The sequence below is a fragment of the Amblyomma americanum genome, chromosome 3, assembly GCF_052857255.1.
Source record: "Amblyomma americanum isolate KBUSLIRL-KWMA chromosome 3, ASM5285725v1, whole genome shotgun sequence".
Lineage (NCBI taxonomy): Eukaryota > Metazoa > Arthropoda > Arachnida > Ixodida > Ixodidae > Amblyomma > Amblyomma americanum.
The window spans coordinates 190575263-190591138 of record NC_135499.1 but is presented as its reverse complement, the minus strand read 5'-3'; the positions used below and the strand labels follow the sequence as shown (position 1 = coordinate 190591138).

The window sequence follows — 15876 nt, the reverse complement described above, 5'->3', positions numbered from 1 at the left end:
AGAAACCGTAGACAAACCGGAAACGGCTTTGGGGGGCTTCCGGGCGACGAGCGAAATTTTCTGTGGGTGCAGATCCGAGCGACACGGCAAGCGACACATGCATTTTGCTTCGCACGACGGCGTCGCTCGTCGCTTGCGCCGTCGCCCTCGCGTGAGTTTTCGCGTACATGGAGTCCAGGCTTTAGAATGTTTTCCCGGCATCCTGTGCTTGCAGACGCACAATTCATTAGGGGCCACCTCAAAAGTTGCCTCAGCCAAACGTTACTGGTCACGCCTTACAACAGCAGCAGAGAGGAGGAGACGTTAGGTGTGGCTGCTACACAACAGACCCTTGAGTGCAGTCTTTCGTTGAGCATTGCACCTATGCTGGAACACTCCTCTTAAAAAATAAAACAAAGTGACAGCAGGATCCACACTAGTCTGAATCAGATGTCTAGAAATAAAAACTTTCTAGCAAGCTACTGAATAACCGAGTTCAAGTGCTTGTGCACCAAAAGTTTTGATGTTAGGCCATGCAAGAAGCAGAAAAAAAAACAAATGTACACAGTTGTTGCTCAAAAATTTATTGTCAATATTTCACACTTTGTATTTACACCTTCCTGTTGACAGTGCACTGCAAAAAGAGCAAGGGGGGGAGAGATAGGGTGGGGATTGGTTGGCAAGAAAGCAGCTCTCCCTTTCTCAACCTCTAAGCACAGGTGAAACCTCTCTTCTCACAGCAGGAAAATATCAAAATGTAATTTACACCTCCTACAGATCATAGGTGGAAACACAAGGCAAACACAGAGCTGAAGGAGGGAGTTGCCAGACTTGACCTATACCCAAATAAGAGAGCCAAGCTTATTGTGCAAAAAGCAGAAACAAATTTTTACACTTGCAGCAAACAGTTCACAGGAAAGGGAAGCATCTTTCTTTACCCGTGCCGCAAATTTAACAGTGAACAGTACGTTTCTAACTTCAAACACACAGCTCTAAACTTGCTCATAGGCCACACCCAAAGTGCTACCTTCTACATGGCATGCATTTGGCAGCAAGAAAAAAGCCAGCACAGCCTTGATCTTTCTCCGTCTGCCTCAAGAGCTTGAAGCAGCCACATTTTTGGACATTTAAAGAAATTCCTTCTAAACTCTGGCCCCGCTCACCGCTCACTTGAAGATCGAAAATATTGTGTGCAGAATAGCAATCTCTTATATTTTTACTATAAGCTGTGTATATGAACAATATTGAAACTCCATTTTTTGAGGTAAAAATAGGAGGCGCTCTATGCTCTAGGTACTCAGTGTGAAGGTACATGCATCAAGAGGGTAATCCTCATCTTGAATACTATGATATATGACAACACTGGGCATGTCTGCATGTGGTCGACAGGTATGAATGTGGTAACCAAAATGACTCGGCACACAACGAGGTGCTCAAGAAATCAATTTGATTGAAGCTAAGGTCTAAATTAGTTTATTTGTAGGGGTTGAACAGTGTATGTCACCTCCAACATAACGTACACAATTGCTATACATTTTTTCTTTCTCACCCAGTTTGGCAAACAGTGAAACAGAATCATTTGCACATGCAACAGAAGTAGTGACGCAAAGCTACAAGCAGAGCTGTCAGCAAAAGTACAACAGGACCATTAGTGCATATCCTGTAGTCCTTGTGCTCTGCAATGTATTTGTGTTTTTGCAATTGAGCTGTCTTACTGTGAGAATGAAGCATTCAAACGAACTGAAAGCGTGTCCTTTGATGCTGCATGAACCATTAATCAGAAACTGAAAGCGCGTGTGACGAAAATAACCCTCTAGCTCAATATCTGCACCATGTGTAAGTAGAACTCCCGCGAGGTGAACATCATCTGCCACTTGATTTAATGCAGAAAAAAAAAAGACATATCACTGGTTGTAGTTATTTGGATTTGACTACAAAAATTAAACCCTGCTGGTCCCATGATGCAATTTTGAGAACAACTGGCATTGCCTAAACTCAATGAATGCTGATATGAGCTGCCAGCAGCTTTGCATCGCTACTGAGCAGACAGGGCAGCAAGGTGTGCATGAGATAACACTTTCTTTGTGTAACATGTGCTGCACAGCCCTCCAAAAATAACCACACAGCAGGGAAAAACCAAACAAGGGCAGAAAGAGGCTGGAGGTGCTGGAAAACTGTACAACCTTAGGTGCCAGCATCGGCGATTTTTTTCCATAATTCACTTTCAACATTTACCTTACAAAAAAAATAATCCTTTTTCTTTCAATGCTGTACAAACAACTAGCTTGATGATCGCTTTCAACAAGTATGATATGTCGCCGCGGGAAATAGACGCCACGAGAGTGCTGTGGCTTATTGAATCTCTAGGGCGATTTCTACTGAGCCGCCAGGCAACAAGGGAGACGCAGAAAAACGACTGCAGCTTACAAAAGGTAGCATGCATGACCTTTTCTACGTTTATTTCTGTTCCACAGCCAACAGCAGTGGGCTTCAGCTTTTTCTAGAAAGGTACACAGGGAAAGAAAAAAAGAAACACGCACCCTAAGCTCTTTTTGACTTTTAGAGTCTTGCATCCCATACGCCACACCTGTCCTCTTAGCCATTCTTAAGTACACTTTAGTGAGAGGGTGTGCCCTTGTTACTTGCAGGGCTGCAGAAGGAAGAAAGGGGGCAAAAATGTAAACCCTGGAGGAGAGAGTGGTTTGTGGAAAGAGCAGCAGCACACAGTTTCCCTCAGTGATAATAAGAATACATTCAGGCATGGACTACACAGCACACCTTACACGTGTTGCTGCAGCAAGGAGAAAACAAGGAAAAGAAAAGAAGGGAAAGAGAAAAGTTCTGGAGAAAATGTGCTGCTCCTGTTGCGAAGGAAGACTGTTGTACACGACAGAGGGTGGCTCTCACGCAAGGATCACACACACGGCTGTTTTAAATGGGTGCTTAAATGTCCATGTGCACGGGAGGGGAAGCACTCATGTGCGCTTGCATGACCATTTCATAGTGTCACTTGTATTTTTCTCTCTCTTTTGCTTTGCGGTTGAAACTGTGTCTATCACCTCACTGGAACACAACTCTCAGTACAAAAGATGGTGCGTATACACACTCAGAAGTACACCAGTTGTTGGCTTGCAGGCAAGCCATACTTCTGCTGACATGATGCAGTTGTACAGCCGGTGGAAAGACACTGTAGTCCTCACAGCAGCAAGGGAGAACACTGTGATAGTGTCCAGCAGCAGAATTTCCACTTCTTCTTCCCACTAAAATGACAACTGTTGCTTGCTTGGCGACATGTGTTGATGCCCCGGAGCATCTTGCAGCAAAACGCACCGTGCTGACTGGCTAATGTACATAAATAACAGAAACAAGGGCCATCTCGTCACACGCACGCACTAGACAAACAAGGGCCATTGGCGATGGGAAGAGCTAAGTGCCCCAACAGAAGGCGGGTAGGGTAGGGAAACGAGAAAAAACCCTGCCCCACTAGGATGTCAAGGCTTGGCTCGTCCCGAAGTGTGCAGCCCGGCATACGCAAATGCTGCACTCACAACTACTGCTTCTCACATGTGAGTAAAAGAGGCCAAACAGTGGCACTAGCACATGAATTGCTGTTGTCGTGGATGACAAGGTCCTTCTGGCATCACAACTCCCCAAGAGGTGCTGCGGTAACTTCACAGGAAAAACTGGGGTACCAACGAGAACAGTGGCTCTCAATGTTGATGGCAACGCAAGCCCATTTCTTGCTTCTTGCTTTCATCTCTCCCACTTTATTTCCTCTTCTGCCTACACGTACCTGCAGCCATAGCCTGCAAGCTGGAATGGGCTTAGGGTTACTGGAACTCTGTCCTACATAGAAACGGCATTCATTTGCTTCCTCGCTTCGGTGCAACTCCGTTTTCAATTGGTTAGTCATTGGCTGCTTTTCGCTTGAGTGCACACTGGCTCCAGCCACACCCGCATCACTTTGAAGGAAGCAGGGTAGCAGCCAGGTCAGGCTGCCTTGCTTCCTGAGGAAGAGAGGACTGGATGCTTTTCAGCCTCGGCCACCGGTATGTTGGCATGTTGGCGCCTGCTGCACTGGCGCAGGTGGTTGACACTGCTGCAGGAAGGAGGTGCACAGCGGCTGCTGCAGCAAGTAGTGGCCGCTACATGGTGTGGGGCGTCCCTGCCTCGGCTGGCCAGGTGTGAGGAAATATTATGCGCTTTCCCTGGGCAAAAACCAAGAAAAAGGTTAGACAGGTTAGTGGTTGCATAAATTTCCATCTCTCGCAAATGCACGAGCTCAAGTGACGAGAACACATGCATATTTGCGCAGAGAAACCACATGAATAATGCAAAAACCATCCCGTCAAGTTACTACCAAACAATCAGTGGGCGAGTTGTGCATATGGAGGGTCCTTTGTATAGTCGAGCCCGCTTATAATGAACATGAGCGTCACGCGGCATTCGTTCGTTATAACGTGAAGTTCGTAGTAAGTGGACTACAGCTTTAAAGACAGCTGCTTGTCGAAACACAAAATTTTTTCTTTGCAAAAAAGTCCATGATGGACGCCTGTTTCTGCAGCGCAAATCCGATGAGGAAGGTTTCCAGTTAATTTAAATCAGAAGCGTGCTATCGCCAAGGCCCTTGGCATAGACAAGCTGCCTGAGGCTGTCTATGTAGCTCATTGCTACAAGCGTGCTTATGGGTGCTGGCTCCGAAGTTTCATCCTCGTCTGATTCCTCTGCGTTACTCTCGTCCCGCACTTCAGAAACGATGCCCTCGTCTGTGCACGGCTCCGCGGTGTCTGCGTCGTCATCGACAGAAATAAAATCATTCCAACCAATGTCATGACCCCCATATCGGAGTCGACGACACGTTGCCACAATTGACAGCCGGGCTGGTCATCTTCCGTAGCATCAGGCTGGGCATCAGACACTGTGTCGACGAAGCTGGCCTTGCGGAAGCAGTTCCACTCGCCAGTGGCCGCCACCTCTGCCCCAAGCCGCTTTCATCATCACTACCGCTGAATACAATGAAAATGGGCACACTGTTCCCGTCCGCCATCCCAAATTACAACCAGGGCCCGAGAATTGAATGAAGCCATTGAAACGTCCGCACCGCAACAAGAGTGACGAAAGCGCGCGATGGGGCAGACATGCAACGTTCACAGGCGGCAATCAAGCCAATCAAGCTAAAGATACAGATGAACAGCGCCAGCGGACAGACCAATGAGGGGTGTCCGTGAGCGTCAGTGCAGCCACCTCTTGGCTCCCACGGAAGGCCTCCTTCACGGAGCGTGGCCTCCGCGATCGGCACCGGCGGCGGCGCGGTTGACCGCGGAGGCCACGCGCGGATTTGCAAGAGAGTGAGGAGAGGGGAGCGGAGTTGCGAGGAGGGGCGGGAGGGCGATGAAGGAAGGCACGTCAGCGGGGAAGCTTGCTCGAGTGTGGCGCAAAACGGGGCGGGCAGTTGGCCTGCGATGAGTCTCGGGAAAACATGCTGCGCACCGGGCGCACAAAGGGGTCGGAGACAGGCTATCTCGCACCGCTGCGCTGGGTTTATGCCGTCCGTTCGCTGTAACCGATCAGCACGACTTAATGGCATTCGTTATACATGTGATTTTGTGCCAGTGAAACAATGTATATTTTGACAGTCGCGCAGGTCTCGTTCGTTATAAGATAATGTTTGTCTTAATTGCTCTGTCCCATCAAACACGGTTCCCATCCAGTCATTATCAGATTTTCATACACAGTACACTGCCTTGAACTTGAGGTCACCAGAACTTGAAGGCACCAGAAAATTTTGACTCATCGAAGTTCGCCTTAACAGAAGTGCACCCAAAACAGATATGGAGTATGTTGGTTGTGTCCATATACATGTTACATGAAAGCAATCAATAAAATAGCCTTTCAAAGAGATAACTGCAAACAGAGCATTAATTGCCATCTGCATGAAGTGAGCCAAAAACAGAGCATGAAACAAGCACACATTATCCTATTTGTAAATGGCGCTGGTCTAGTTTTCTTTTCCATTTTCTCTTCTTTTTTACTGTATCCGACAGTGGCTGCTATATGTATGTATTTTTTTTCTTCTAATTTCTGCTCTCTGTCCAGCTCCAAGTGTGTCGACGGTGCTTGGCAAGGTAGCCATGTGTCTTTCTCTTATCTCGCCCTTTCTGCAGCATATCTGTTACCAACTCAGGCACACCATGCGCTTTTCCGTATGCCGCAGGTGCCAATATTTGGCCATCTCTACATCACGGTAACACATGCTGCAATGCCCTGTCAGTTACAAATGCAGCCCCAGAGTTTTTAAGCCTCAAGTCAATGAGCGGGGGGGGCTTATAGGGGTGTGCGAATGTTCTATAATTTTGGATATTCGGTTGAATAGTGAAGTATTCGATTCGATTCGAATGTTTAGTACTGCGTGAGTGCTCCGGTAGCGAAAACCTGCTATGGCATGAACCGGAGCGCAGGCACCGCCAGCCTCACGCACTTGGCCTTTTTTTCCCCCCATTGTTTTACATCTCTAGTATATTTGCAGCACGTTGTACTTGCTATGGGCCAACTTCTATCTACGAGGAGCGGTGTCAGCTAGGGTCTCCAAGTTCGAATTAACCGTAGCGGATGCCGACTTGTTTGAATTATCGGGAGTTTTACCCCATTGAAATACACAGGGCTGTGCCGGGACCCAGGCTTCAGTTCAAATTAACCGTAAGTTTGAATGAACTGTACGTCCGATTTAACGAGCTTTTACTGTATAACAGGTTACTATGTGCAAGTCCACCTTTCTGCACAATGCGCACATTTCAATGCTGCCATTGTTAACCTGTCCACAAAGGTGTGCTGCAAGGCTACCTTAGCCGCTGCAGGGCATCCTGTATCCGGTGCAGGCTAAGGCCAGGTGCAAGCCTATGCAGCATCTCGCAGAGGAAGACGTCGCAGATGCCCGGGCAGGCTCGCTCGGCACGCTCAAATGCATCCCGCAGCTCGTCCACCGCCTCCGTCAGCTCCCCACCAGAGTTGCGATGGCTGTTCTTATGCCTTCTCTGTGCCTGCACAGGGCCGCAAAGTTGTGTTAGCAGGCTGCCAATGACACAAGAACAATGCTGCTGATCCCTTGTAAAACAATAGTGGCAGTCTTAAGCAGAACCATGCATAAACAACCCACGACGACTTACTGGAAACAGCTCCACACCAGAAATGAAGCAGATAACTCCTTTACTGCATTATTCACACATGCTTAGCATGTTCATTTAAGGTGATCATTTTTGATCATATATTTGCTCATTTCAATGCCACCAAGACATTTGGGAGTGTTACTTTCAACCGAAAGTGGGCTAAGCAAGAATAAATTTCAGGGCACAGAGCAAGTGGACAAACACCACTGTCAACAGCAAGGTTGACGTGTTCATGTTCATAACAGCGGCCATGAAAGAGGGCACGCGGTTCTACTTTTGGAAGTACAGTCAAACTCACATATATTGAACTAAAAAAAAATCGCCTATGAGTTCGATATAACATGTGATTCGATACAAAAGTAGCAGCAAATTTAACAACATGCAAGCACACTGAGATCGAAAAATTTCAAAAAAATTTCAATGACAACCACTTACTGCGCTCAGATTACCGAGCGAAACAGTCATGAAACAGTCATGAATAGCTACAAACCATGCTAAGTAATGAAAAACGTCAAAGTATGTGGGCGCAGGTTCTCTCAAGCCCTTGTCCCAATTCGCATCAGCGGCGTCCCGATTATTCGTGACGTCTGTAATGATGCCCTGTCCGCAAGCTCTCCCATGGCCTCAAAGTCATCTGCGGAGACAAAGTTGTCTGTGGCTTTCCCATCACAAATAGCACACCAAGAAGTTTGGACAACTGGTTCTGTAAATATCACGACCCGCAACGGCTTCGTTGAGCTCACTCGACATGTCAGAAGCAATTCTATATAGTTTGGTTTTGGCATCATTCCACAACCCACTCAGCACAGACGGGCACTTAAGCAGTAAATTTTTAGCCTTTCAATCAGACGTTTCCTATAACCAACCTTCACTGCACGGATTAATTCCTAGTCCAAGGGTTGAAGCATTAACGCAGTGTTCGGCAGTAGGAAGCGAAGTGCAATGTTACTGGAACTAGCAGTGTGCAGGGAAGTTGTCTATGAGGAGGCAGACACTGTGATCTTGGCCTACCAGGTCGTCGTTCCAAGACTTTAGTTACTTGTAAAAAAGTTCACAGGCCACCCACACTCTTACTGAACCTGAAGTTCACCAAAACTGAAATCATGTTCTCCAAGCATCACAGAGACTTGCTTTTTCCAATAATGAGTAGTCAATGCTTCAGTGATCCATCCATGTTAGTGGTGAGCAACACTGATATTCTAGCCTTGTTAATTTTCCCATCATGGGACTTGTCGCAACACGGCAGCGTCTTGTGAGGAAGCATCTGCCAAAATAATGCAGTTTTGCCTGCGTTGAAAAAAAATTAACAGGATACTTAAGCTCCACCTTAAGAGTATGATGCGATAGCAATTATAGGTCCCTTCAGTGGACGAGATCTCCACACACAGAGACGGACACTGAACGAAGATGACTGCTCATGCACCATCTGTTGGGGCAGCAACATACATTAGGTCGTGGGGGTTTTCTGGCGGGCGCCACATGCTAATGCCACTATGTGATCTCCGACCACGGGACAGAACTTTCCGCTTCCCATGATGCATCACGAGTGTCCGTGACGTGACACATTAGACAGGAAGTGATGTCAACTAAATTGGAAGTGAAACCTGAAGTGACAGTGCAACAACAATAAATGCTTGCAGCAGCTGCTTTGTGCAGATTATTCTCAAGTGCTAGCCAGTGTGCATTCCTCCTATGGTCTGCCATTTTTGTTGGCTTCATAGACCGGAGCACTCTTGCGGGTTTGTGCCAGTCCCAGAAAATTTTTTTCTCTCACACTGAACTTTGCTGCCTAGTTCCCATTCTCCGGTAAGAACAATATGCAACTTGAATTTTGCACCCTAGCGCCTTCACCTCGCAGGCAACGCCATGTACAACAAGGAAAATGTGCGAAGCTGACCAGATGTGGCACCTATATCAATAAATTTACGAATACTGCACGGCGCTTACATGTGCTTTCGGCGAGAATATGTAATATGCAATAAAGACAACTCAATTTTTATCCCCCTTTAAACATTGGTTTTCTTTTCAAACACAGTTATTGGGCACAGCAAAAGATGGCGCATGGTGGCTCATTTGCCGCTGCGTATAAATCACACTGTTGTATAAGACGCACCGGCAAAGAATTCAGAGAAATGAACTATGACTAATACACTAGAAAATACAGTATTTGCAACTGTGACATAGACAAGCCGACTGCCTGGAGACAATCGACTGGACGCCAGTCACAAAGCTTCGTCTCCTTGCCATTATGTCCTTAAGTGCCAGGTTTCGTCTGAATCCACACAATGTTTCCTTATTCACTTGAAGGCGCATTAATAAGAAAGGAGTGTTCTGTTTGCACTGCAGCTTGCACAAAATAGCCAGAGCACAAGCAGACAAAGTGTCAAGTGCATTTACACACATAGCAGCCTCCTGTTCCTTATCTTACGAATCAGAAATGTGTACATATCCCAAAACCTTCCGAACCACGTCCCATTATGGATTCATGGAAAAGTCACAGCAGCGTCCGTACTGCCCCTCTCTTCAAAGAAGAGATTCCCCCCCCCCCCCTTTTTTTCAGTACAGCAATAACCTCTACGCAGACACATTACTAAGTGCGATGGCACAGGATGCCCTGCACTTCCGTGGAAAAAAATTAATAAAAGATGCCCACCTCGTTCAAGAGAGGCTCGATAGCACTGCCCCCTATTCCATCACCACTCCGTGGTGATGCAGGCGACGTGGATTTGGTGGGCGATGCTGGCGGTGACTGCAAGCTCCCGAGGGAAGAAGAGGAGTCCCTCCCACCAACACCCCCACTGCTGCTGTTGCTGCTGCGACTGTGCTGTGACAAGGGCTCGGGTGACACCGCATGGTTGCGCAGCTCCTTACTGGGGCTGCTGGCCAGCGGAGGCGAGCTGTCACCATCAGGGGACACGTCACCCTGGTCACGGTTGTACGACGACCGGTATGGCGACGACGATGGAGGCACAGGGGCCATGCTAGAGGGCCGCGTCTGTGGAAACAGATGCGTGTCAGAATTATTACGATGAATGCAGGTGCAGCCACAGACAAATTTGCATGACACTGCTCCAAGCCTCCTCAGAATGAAATACGCAAAACAAGTGACCTACAACTGTCTCTGACCTAACACCCCTGCCACATAGCAAGTTAAAACAGCTACCAAAAAATGGCATTCCACTAGTAGACTTAATTCATTTGCTTTCATAGAGCAAAATTTACCTCACAGAAAACAACTTTTGTAATAGATTTTTTTCACGAAACTAGCTTGCACTCATTTTTGTGCTGAAAGTGTTGTCTTTAAAGGGACCATGGAATGGTATATACTGAGGTTACGAAAAACTCATAACCGATCGGTATTCCATCACTCGTCACCACACAGCAAAAGTTTTTAAGCTAGCTTCATTACCACTGAAGATATCAGCGAATAAAAATGATGTTCCTCCAAACCCCCTTCAACTCATGCAAGCCAACTCACCAAGAAAAAAATAAATAAAGAAAACAGATTGGCACCACACCCCTCCATGCCTCTTCTAGTCTCGCCCACACCACCCCAGCACGCCCAACGATAAGACTCGCCCAGACTGCCCACTGGTGTCATCAGGGTAGGGGTGGTGTGGTGCGGTGCGGTGAGGTGTTGTCCTAATCCGATGCAAGGTACTGCAAGCAGTGATTTTTAAAAATTAGCTGTAAATTTTAGGGCCCATGCAGAGCTTTTAACTTTGACTCGAATACTCACGAAGACCACCTCTGCAGACCTGTAGATCTGTTGCACTAGAATATGACCATCAAATTCATTTCAGGGTCCCTTTAAAGGCACAGGCACAACAAATTAAGGTGCATGCCTATCGCGCTAAAACTGCAATGCTTGGCAGCAGCACGCGAAAGCCACAACTACAATGAACCACAACTCTCGTGCCTTTGATAGCCATAACAAAACACTGGAGCTGGTGATACTGATGCCGATATGGATAGCGGGAGCTCGCGGCGTAGAAAAAAGTTGACGATGATGATGATGAGCCGCAGCCTCTGGCGCCATCCATGGGCGGCACCTGGAAGCTCCTGTGCTCATGCGTCGCCTCCGAGATCAAGCGCACAGTTGCTCGCAGCCGGAGCTAATCGCGGAGGCCATGGCGGGCGCGTGCATTTCGAAGGCTATTCCTATGTGTGTCCTGTGGAAAGTTTGGGTGCGGCCCATGCAGAGATATTATTTTTTGCTAATATTTCCTTCTGGAAAACAGGGTGCGGCTTATACACGGGTGCGGCCCTTACAGGCGTTTATATGGTATGAGCCATGGCATCCTAGATAGGGCATCAATGTAGGGTTTGTTAAACCTGCCTATCATTGCTGCATTGGCCTATCTCTGAGGGAACATATAAACATTATGAACACCATCACATAAATGGACTATGTTGTGCAGCTTAGCCTTCTGTCCTGTGCATACTGGTAGCACCAACATGCTCTGTGTGGTCAGGGTGGACCTTGCTTTTGAACCAGCTGTCAAAGAAAACTACGGCTTGCCTCATTCAAACTTCATGCAAATTATTCAAGAACTATACAAAAACTATTCGATACATTTCGAATCATTAAAATCATATACTGTTTGATTCGCTCAGTGAATCAAATACAGTAGTGTACAGATGATATGAACACAGCTGATACGAATTTCTGGATGATAAGAATTTGTAAAATTCCCTGGATGGAGTGCATTGTTTACAATTTGCAGAATTTGAGGCTCTGAACACACTCCTGCACCACTGCAGATTATACGAACGCGCGAGCCACGACTGCACACTCAAATACTAATAAGCGCTGCCTGTAGATCACAGATTCCACGACCGCTAGGTCCGTTGTAAGCGCAGAGAGCTGCGAGCGGCGGCCCCCACGTCGCTGATGTTGCGAGCGAGCATGGGGACGTGGCCGTGGCCCGTACTTCGTCGACCTTGAGATCATCAGTCACTCGGTGCGCACCACGGGTAGTAAACTGTGCACGCACGGCCATAATTAAATTCCATCAGCCATTAACGTTCACCTACCTGCGTGAACGCATTTCCCAAGCTTTTATTCATTCTGAACAATACAATATTTCGAATGACTCGAATTTTTACATGACCTCATGAGATTCGTACTTTTGAGATTCTATTGTAGGAGCATATATGTTCCATTACTTTAAATTTTCGAATATTTGCATGCCCCTAGATTTTTTTTGGTGAAGTCTTCAACACTTTCAGAACCTCTTTATGTGAGAGTTAAAATACAAATGGAATTATGAAGTTTAAAATATACTATATGATTACATGCAGCACCTCTTTTTCTCAAATGGAATTGTTGCCATTATAAGTGCCGTTATTCGCAAATTACTGCATTGTTTTGCAAGCAACAGTGTGCAGGGTAAATTAAATTACATTAGGGTTAGTGAAATTCATCATCATCATCATCATCAGCCTGACTGCACCCACTGCAGGACAATTAACACTATCCTGTGCCAGCTACGGCCACCTTGTTCCCGCAAAATTTCTTAATCTCATCTGCCCACCTAACTTTCTGGCACCCCCTGCTGCTTGCCTTCTCTTTATATCCAGTCCGTTACCTTTAACAACCATCAGTTAGTTACCTTATCTTCATATCACGTGTCCTGCAAAAGCCCATTCCTTCTTCTTCATTTCGACTAGGATGTCACTAACCAGTGTTTGATCCCTGATCCACTCTGCCCTCTTCCGGTCTCATAACGTTACACCTATCATTTTTCCTTCCAAAATAGCTCGCTGTGCTGTCCTCATCTTAAGTTTAACCCTTTTCGTTAGCCTCCATGTTTGCTCCTTAGGTGAGTACTGGGGTAAGATGCAGCTGTTATATACTTTTCTCTTGAGGGTTACTGGTAAACTGCCATTCTCTTCGCTCTTTGGCCACTTTGAATACCTTATCCATATTGCTAATGACATTGCCCTCTGTCTCTAAGGCGTACGCCTGATTTTTGCCTACGCCTATTTTCCTCTCAACCGTTGTTATGCTACCTTCGTTCTCTAGAGCAGGTTCGATTTTCTCCGTACTAAACTTCCTTAAATCGGTTACCTTGCACTTAATGACTAGCTTTGACAGCTCTGCCATTTCTATTTTCTGTGGGGTTAGAGGTTTTCGTTATTTGGCGTTTCTTAATCAGATATTTTGTCTCCCGAGAGCGCCTGCCGGTATCCTACTTGTACCGCGCACTCTGTAATGATAGCTGTGAAATTATTGTTTACTGCTTTAACATTAAGGTCATTGTCCTCGATTAAAGCCGTACACCTGTTCTGTAGCGATATCCTGAATTCCTCTACTTTCCCTTTCACCACTAACTCGTTAATGGGCTTCCTCCTTGCTAGTTTCTTCTGTTCTTCAAGTCCAGGCTAATTTGAGACCTTAGCATCCTGTGATCACTTCTAAGCATCTTTCCGAGAACCTCTAAATTCTGCATGATGGTAAAATTACACTGAACAAAAATGATGATTTCCTTCGTGATAAAGCTTAAAAGCCATACCATGTACTTTTTGTTACCTGCTTTGCTAGCTCGGCGCACTCGTGGGATAGACACCTTGTGTGCAAGAAAGCAATGAAGTGACATGGCACGAGCATTCTCAGAAAAATAAATCCAAAGAAAAAAACTCAAAATTAAGTCTCCCTGCATTTGTCTACGTGAAGCACAGCTAATGTATTTGCTGCAGAGGCACATTCATACCGCCAAACAAAACAAAAAAAAAACAACTGCCACAAAACCAGACAAGGTGCCCCTAGGTGACAAGAGTAAAGACCCTTACCGGTGACGAGGCCAGCTTGGGTTCTGGGGTGCGGGTGTAGATGACGTCCGAGGCGGGCACCACGCCAACTCCCGTTGGGGAGCTCTCGCCATTGAGGCGGCCGCTTTTGGGCCGGTAATTGTCTGGAGGAGATCCACGCAGGTCGAGCGACCCGGGCGGGGCTTTCACTGTTCCCAGGTCCCAGCGCAGGCTCTTCCACGTATCGTTCATCTTGGACTCATCCCTGTGCAGGGGTGGAGGAGCAGAACTCACATTAGGAAGACGCGGGAATATTTAAAACACCTTGCCACAAGACACCAGCCATAGCAGCAAGGCATGAAAAATTTGTTGTACACGAAAACCATTGAGAATATATGCTCATTTTCCCTTTTTGTTATTGACACATGAGAGTAAAATTACCTCAGTCCAGTTGTCAGTATTAGTAAAGAATCCTTTAAAGCATGGCACCAGGAGACAGACTACACGTAAAAAACTTGAGCACTTTCAACAATGCTTTCTCCTCGTCCTCATTAGTGCATTGCCATCTTCAGATGCCTTCCACACTGAAGCCAAGCCTGCATGTCGACATCCATTTTGGCTGCAACTATTTGATCAGAGTACAAGGTTTCGGAATATTCTTGGGCCTTAAACACACGAGAGTCGACACCAAAAACAAATGAACTAGACGGCCACCATAGCCGGCCAGTGTGAATTTTTACATGCAGCTGATGCATGTGGAAAGAGTAGTAGTAGTCGTAGTAGAAGTAGTAATAGTAGTCGCAATAATAATAATAATAATAATAATAATAATAATAATAATAATAATAATAATCTTCATTTCCATCAATTTTCCATCAATAGAGGGCGATGGAGGAGGTGAGAAAAAGGGACGCATGCTTGACTATGTTCTCACCCCCTTTACAGTGGGCAGGCACAGGGTTCAGTGAGTCTCGTGTTACATCCATTATACAATGAAAGGGAGGAAATAAAGGTTAAGGATTAGACACAGAAGATGCGAGTAACATGATACTGTGTACCAGCATTAATGGTGTGGTACGTAACTAGTGTTCATTCAATGGCGCTGATAACATGATAACATGTGGCACAAAGCAATCATTACTTGTGAAGAGGTACTGTCGAATGAGTGAGTTGTTGAGATCAATATTTTCTTGATTGTGTCTGCAAATTTATTTAGGATGGCAGGAAACTATTTAGCATTTGGTGACCATAGTTCGTCCTTGTGATAAGAATAATCCAGTATGGTCTGTGGTGATGGGGATACAGTGATTTGAACTCTTGCAGTAAGACTAGTTTGTTTAGAAATTGAAGACTCCTTTAGTTTTCAAGTTTCAAGTGATGTAGTAACCTGTAGGAGTATAGTTTGAACACAATAACAATTTCAAACTGCGGAAATAAATGTTTTGTTGTGTGTCGGTACGGGAGGTTGTATACCAGTCGCAGTATTTTCTTTTATTGGACAGCAAGTTTTTGTATATATGAGTGTGTTGTAGTGGCCCATATTAAAGTGGAGTAGTTAAAATGTACAGAAATGGAATACGAAGGAAGCCAACAGTCATCAAAACAAAGTTGCATAGGGGAATGATTGCTCTTATTTTATAATTTGTGGGCTTAATCAATAGGTTAATAACAGTTTAATTATTTCATCGCTGAAGGATAATTGATTAGAAAGCAGAAGAAAAAACAACCGCATGCCACCGGCAGGATCCGAACCCACGACCTCCGAATTTCAAGTCTGGTGCTCTACCAACTGAGCTACGGCGGCGGCTGTCCAATCTTCTGCTTTCGGTGGTATTTCTGTTTGCATGTAACCTTAATCAGTCGGACAATAATAGTGTAATTATGCGGTCGCTGAAAGAACAGATCGCCACCAGCGGCATGAGGTTGTTTTTTCTTCTGCTTTCTAATCTGTTATCTTTCAGAAAGTAAATAATTACACTAC

General features: G+C 45.9%; 1 protein-coding gene and 1 non-coding gene across 7 annotated transcripts in view; both read right to left on the bottom strand.

Annotated features, from left to right (window-relative positions):
* Positions 1-547: 547 nt before the first annotated feature.
* Positions 548-15876, bottom strand: part of GckIII (Germinal centre kinase III) — a 131543-nt gene continuing 116214 nt past the window's right edge. For all 6 annotated transcript variants that reach the window (XM_077659320.1, XM_077659319.1, XM_077659321.1 and 3 more), the window contains exons 5-8: positions 13938-14160; positions 9796-10137; positions 6820-7016; positions 548-4187 (exon numbers count right to left, since the gene is read on the bottom strand). In XM_077659320.1, the coding sequence (XP_077515446.1) occupies positions 4175-4187; positions 6820-7016; positions 9796-10137; positions 13938-14160 (775 nt within the window). In that variant the 3' untranslated portion in view covers positions 548-4174. The remainder of the gene's footprint in view (positions 4188-6819; positions 7017-9795; positions 10138-13937; positions 14161-15876) is intronic.
* TRNAS-UGA (transfer RNA serine (anticodon UGA)) lies at positions 15627-15699 on the bottom strand. The gene has a single exon. It is a non-coding gene; the product is annotated as a tRNA-Ser (tRNA).